Source organism: Notothenia rossii, assembly GCF_949606895.1.
Source record: "Notothenia rossii genome assembly, chromosome: 5".
In the NCBI taxonomy this organism is placed as follows: Eukaryota; Metazoa; Chordata; class Actinopteri; order Perciformes; family Nototheniidae; genus Notothenia; species Notothenia rossii.
Genome location: NC_136903.1, coordinates 5,155,761 through 5,162,201, shown reverse-complemented (window position 1 = coordinate 5,162,201; position 6,441 = coordinate 5,155,761). Strand labels below are relative to the sequence as shown.

Below are 6,441 nucleotides of genomic sequence, written 5' to 3'. Positions count from 1 at the left end.
CTGCTCTTAAACAGGGACCATAACACAGCGTTGTGAAATATAGCTATAAATCTCCAGATGTGTAAAGAGATGTCCTTTATGTATTGAGAACATATTCCTACTTATGCTCAATACACTATTTGAAAAGCCTCTTGGATCAGCTGTAAAATGCATCATCACAAAGTTAAACAACAAGCCTCAATAGTTCTTCCTCCACTCCCTCTTGGCAAACTGCCACTGACAGGTTGAACCACACTGTAAGAGAAGAGTTTACATTTCCCAGAAATGAAAGCTGAAGTTTGTCTGAGCGACAGCAGAGCAGCAGCCGAGACAAGTCTCTGTTTCTCTGAAGAAACACTCAACTGAATCCAGCAGCTTTTTATCAACAACACAGCAGGACTCTGCAAACACTGGTGAGTACACTACAGACACATCACTAACTAAATATTTAGTCAAAGTTGGATTAAAATCAGAATCTGACTGTATTACATCCATTTGACCATATAAAGAATATTATACAATATAAATGTGTCAGTTAAGATAAAAACCTCAACATTTAAATTAGCAACAGCTAAAAATACAATGTATATCTGGTTAAGTTAGGTTAGAGAGCATACAGTCAAAGCTAGCATTAGCTTGTACTTATTTTAATATTTCCTGTATTTGAAAACATCTTTATAATTGACTCTATAAAACAAAGTAGAATCTAAATATTAGATTTGTTCTGGACCGTCCAAAGCAAGGGATCTGGTGTTATGTTACAAGTGTTGCTTATACAAAGGCATGACAATTACATATTTCTTTTATCATTTGTACACACTGTGGTAAGTAGCCTTGAGCTTTAAATCTGTTTCTGTAGTAACTGCTGTCTGCCTTTTGAAGCTGATAACGTTTACTGTTTTTTAACAACTAGTATTAACTTCAGTGATGCTCAGCAGGAGGTTTCACTCCTCTGTTCAACAATGGCAAAATCCCCCCAAAGTATTAGAGCTTACACATTGTGTTTCTTAGAGTTTAAACTGAATGCTGCTATGATTTTGCAGATTTCATTTGAACTTGAATTTGAATTCTCACAGACAAAAAACCTAAATGTCTTTGGTTGTCATTGGTCTATGTATGTCATTTCTCGCATAAAACGTTGGGGTAGTTTACATTTCTGGGTTCATAGTAGGAATCTATGAACTGGCAAATAGAGAATATGTAATTACAGTTGCGTTTTTTTCAAACTTTTGTCCCCAGAGTGACATGTCTGCTGCCAGCTGTCTGCTGACTGAAGATCAGTTTCTGTGCTCCATCTGTCTGGATGTGTTCACTGATCCAGTCGCCATACCATGTGGACACAACTTCTGTAAAGCCTGCATCTCTGAACACTGGGATAGAAATGTCCCGAGTCAGTGTCCCAACTGTAAAGAGGTTTTCAACATAAAGCCTGAACTGCGCGTCAACACTTTCATCTCTGAGATGGCTGCTCAGTTCAGACAGTCAGCTCAACAGAAAGCCAGCAGCAGCAGCTCAGAGCAACACGTTGTCAAACCAGGAGAAGTTCCCTGTGACGTCTGCACTGGAACCAGACTGAAGGCCCTGAAGTCCTGCCTGGTGTGTCTGGCCTCCTACTGCGAGACTCACCTGGAGCCTCACCTGAAAAATGCAGGCTTCAAAAAGCATCAGCTGATCGACCCTGAGGAGAACCTGGAAAGCAGGATGTGTGTGAAGCACGATAAACTGCTGGAGCTGTTCTGTAAGACCGACCAGGTGTGTGTCTGCATGCTCTGCTCTGTTTTAGACCACAAGACACATGATGTTGTTCCTCTGAAAGAAGGATATGAAGGAAAGAAGGCTGAGCTGGGGAAGACAGAGGCTGAAATTCAGCAGATGATCCAGAAGAGACGACTGAAGATTCAGGAGATGAACCGCTCAGTGGAGCTCAGTAAGGAAGGAGCAGACAGAGAGATAGCAGATGGTGTTCAGGTCTTCACCGCTCTGAAGGAGTCTGTTGAGAGAAGCCAGGCCGAGCTCATGGACACCATCAAAGAGAAGCAGAGAGAGACAGAGGAACAGGCTGAAGGCTTCATCAAAGAGCTGGAACAGGAAGTCTCTGAGCTGAAGAAGAGAAGCTCTGAGGTGGAGCAGCTCTCACGCTCTGAAGACCAGCTCCACCTCCTCCAAAGCTTCACGTCCCTGAACGCTGCTCCACCCACCAAGAACTGGACAAAAGTCAGGGTCCGTCCACCTTCATATGAGGGGACTGTGAGGAGAGCTGTGACTCAGCTGGAGGAGACGCTCAGGAAACAGATGAAGAAGCTGCTTGAGGTGGAGCTGAAGAGGGTCCAGCAGTCTGAGGTGGAGGTGACTCTTGATCCTGATACAGCACTTCCCTATCTCATCCTGTCTGATGATGGAAAACAAGTTAAACTTGGTGATGTGAGGAAGAATCTCCCAGACAATCCAGAGAGATTTGATTATTGTGCTAATGTTTTAGCAAAGCAGAGTTTCTCTTCAGGAAGATTTTATTACGAGGTTCAGGTTAAAGGGAAGACTCAGTGGGATTTAGGAGTGGCCAGAGAGTCGATCAACAGGAAGGGAATATTCACACCGACTCCTCAGGATGGTTACTGGATGATAGTGTTGAGGAATGAAAATGAGTACAAAGCTTGTGCTGGTCCTCCAGTCCGTCTCTCTCTGAAGTCTCAGCCTGAGAAGGTGGGGGTGTTTGTGGATTATGAGGAGGGTCTGGTCACCTTTTATGATGTTGATGCTGCAGCTCTGATCTACTCCTTCACTGGCTGCTGCTTCAAAGAGAAACTCTACCCATTCTTTGGTCCCGGTCTGAATTATGATGGTAAAAACTCTGCTCCTCTGATCATCTCTCCTGTCAATCACACAGAGTACACTGTAAAAAAAGGAATCGTAAAAAAACGGAAATGTTCTGGCGACGTGGGCGCCAGAACATTTCCGTTAAAAAAAGTAAAAAAAAAGTAAAATAAAATGCGGAGATAACATGTAAAAAAAACAGTAACTTACCTTACCACAAGTAGCCTCTATTACTGTAATTTTACATGAAATAGTTTTCTTTTAACATGTATTATTTGTTAGAATAGAGTCATAAACCTCTAGAAAACAGAATAATTATCTTTAAAAAATGATAAAGAAAAGCTAAAATACGGAAAATTACTTTTATTATTACAAAAAAGTACCGTATATCTAAGACCATTTACAAGTAAAACACAAAGAAAAGAATGTCATTTTACTTTGCAAAAGCCTTAGTTTACATTAACTATCACATTTTGCGCCAAAACTATCTGTAATTTTACATGAAATGTTTTTATAATTCCATTAAATATTTTTCTTTTAACAATATTAATTGTTAGAATAGAATCATACACCTCTAAAAAAACAGAATAAATATTTTTGTAAATGATAAAAAAAAAGCTTAAAGACAGAAGATTACTGTTGTTATTTTAAAAAATACCGTAAATTCAAGATTCAAGGCTTTGTCATTTGTTCATTATCTTCAGTATAGACATGGCAATGAAAAAGTGAAGTCACATGCTCCTCCAACACTGCAACATACATATAGAACATAGAACAAATAAAACAGATAAAATAGAATAGAAATAGTGCAAGAAGAGTCTATATGCAAGTAAATGGAATATGCCGTACCAGGCCGTGATGCAGCCAGTCAGGATACTCTCTATGGTGCACCTGTAGAAGATGCAGAGTATCCTGGAGTCCATGTTGAACCTCCTCAGCCTGCAGAACAATTACAGTTGAAAAAGTACAGTATATGAACCCTTTGGAACTACCTGGATTTCTGCATAAGTTGGTCATAAAATAGAGGAAGCCACTGCTGTCCAGAAAAAACATTGCTGCACGTTTGAAGTTTGCAAAAGAGCACCTGGATGTTCCACAGCACAACTGGCAAAATATTCTGTGGACAGATGAAACCAAAGTTGAGTTGTTTGGAAGGAACACACAACGCTATGTGTGGAGAAAAAAAGGCACAGCACACCAACATCAAAACCTCATCCCAACTGTGAAGTATGGTGGAGGGAGCGTCATGGTTTGGGGCTGCTTTGCTGCCTCAGGGCCTGGACAGATTGCCATCATCCACGGAAAAATGAATTCTCAAGTTGATCAAGACATTTTGCTGGAGAACTTAAGGCCATCTGTCCACCAATTGAAGCTCAACAGAAGATGGGTGATGCAACAGGACAATGACCCAAAGCACAGAAGTCAATCAACAACAGAATGGCTTCAACAGAAGAAAATAGGCCTTCTGGAGTGGACCAATCAGAGTCCTGACCTCAACCCAATTGAGATGCTGTGGCGTGACCTCAAGAGAGCGATTCACACCAGACATCCCAAGAATATTGCTGAACTGAAACAGTTTTGTAAAGAGGAATGGTCCAAAACTCCTCCTGACCGTTGTGCAGGTCTGATATGCAACTATAGGAAACGTTTGGTTGAGGTTATTGCTGCCAAAGGAGGGTCAACCAGTTATTAAATCCAAGGGCTCACATACTTTTTCCACCCTGCACTGTGAATGTTTACATGGTGTGTTCAATAAAAACATAAAAACATATAATTGTTTGTGTGGTTTTAGCGTAAGCAGACTGTGTTTGTCTATTGTTGTGACTTAGATGAAGATCAGAACACATTTTATGACCAATTTATGCAGAAATCCAGGTAGTTCCAAAGTGTTCACATACTTTTTCTTGCAACTGTACATCATAATGTCCAGGGACTTTTCACACGGAGATAAAGCATACACATGTTGAGAGGAAACTGCATTTTTTTTAAACCACCCATTCGAACAAATTCCAAACTTCATTGCATCACAACAGAAGGTGTTCATCCAACCCAGTCTCACAAAAAAACGTGTAATAATGTTAACTATGTTCGTTATTCTCGTGTCCAGGAGAGAAGCTTTAAAAGTGAGACTAAATGGAGTCTCTGAGAAGATTCAACTGGGTACTTTAATTAAAGCAAAAAGGCGCGGTAGTGTTACAAGCAGGATATTGTTCAGGTGAGGAGAGAAAAGCTGCAGCTCCCTCTCGCAATGGCGGCCGTGAAGAAGAGACTACACAAGTCTTCGTCCTTCCCGCTTGCTGGCTGTTCGCTCCTCCTCTCTGGGAGCTGTAGTGACGTAGGGGACTCCCCCCTCGTTCTTCTGAGTCCGATATTGCGTTATACGGAGGATTCCGACAATTTACATTCATTGCTTACTTCCACATGCCTTTTCTCCTCCTTTCATCACTTTCATAACTTTATATGTAATACATGTTTATCAGCGTCAATAGCCACTTTAATGATACTAATGGACGGTAGTCCCGGATGTCGTCATGAAGGATTTTCAGAATAAAAGCTTGGTATTGGGAACTTCCGTTTTTTTCCAGAATAAAATAGCATTTAAATGACAGTATGTTCTAGCTAAATTATGCCATTAAAACATTGATTTTAATTTCTAACAGTCCCTCCTTACCCACCTAAAAGGTCTGTATAATACTGAAATCAATGAGTTCTTCATCTGAACTTTGCATAGTACATAACTCATATCAAACACATACAATCAAAATGAAATGGTTCAAATAGCCTCAACTTTACAAAAATACAAATGGCTTTGACTGTGTTCAAACATAAAAGTTTTCCCTTGTGCATAACTTCTAGTGTTAACATTCAATATCATTCTTCAAAATAGCAGCAATGGCTTGGTATTAGAACATTTCTTCCTCCCTCCTTTCACAGAAACCGTTCTCATACCACGCTCAGTGTTAAGGCACTTGTTTTTACAAAGTGAAAAGAAATAAACCATTTTAGAATAGCAATGATTTATACATGAGATCCACCATATTAGAATAGTATAAAGTAATAAAGAATAAAATAAAATATCTTGGATTGGCAAAGTAAATTGAAAAATAAAAATAAACTATTTTGGAATAGTGTAAAGTAAATTGAAATGGATTCACTCCATTTTAGCATTTTATTTTGCACACTTCTTCACATGATTTCATCATTTAAAGAATCACATCGGCTGGACATTCATTGATCAATCCCATCTCCGAACATCCATATCATTTAAACTAACTCATCATTGTCATCAACATCTGTATACGGGGGTGGGTCGTCTTGTTCTGCTAGCATTTGTAACTGTCCCCTCATGAGAAATTTACCCTCCCTCCTTTCATACCATTTAATGTATGAAAGTAATATGTTCTCTAGAAGGGGCCGTTGTACGTTCTACTCTGGGGTACGGCTTTCTAGACAGTCATTTCTGGGAGAAGATTTTGGTCAGTTACAACAGTTGTAGAATTTCATCACTTAAAAGTTCCTACTACCTTTGGGTGGTCTGTTCTAATGCAGTGATAAAGTCCCTGAAATGGTGTGAGAACCGGTGGAATATCAATAACGCCTTATTCTAATTTATTTTCAATTCTGGTCTACTTAAATAACTATGCTAACCCC

At 39.7% G+C, this 6,441-nt stretch overlaps 1 protein-coding gene across 3 annotated transcripts in view; it reads left to right on the top strand.

Moving 5' to 3' along the window:
* The window catches only part of LOC307038433 (E3 ubiquitin-protein ligase TRIM21-like), a 76,862-nt gene extending 72,298 nt beyond the window's left edge, over window positions 1–4,564 (top strand). For 2 of the 3 annotated variants that reach the window (XM_079679822.1, XM_079679821.1), the window contains one exon: window positions 2,296–4,564. In XM_079679822.1, the coding sequence (XP_079535948.1) occupies window positions 2,296–2,958 (663 nt within the window). In that variant the 3' untranslated portion in view covers window positions 2,959–4,564. Of the gene's footprint in view, window positions 1–80; window positions 393–1,218 lie in introns of those variants that run through there. The other variant, XM_079679823.1, reaches the window with a different exon arrangement.
* The last annotated feature ends 1,877 nt before the right edge of the window (window positions 4,565–6,441 follow it).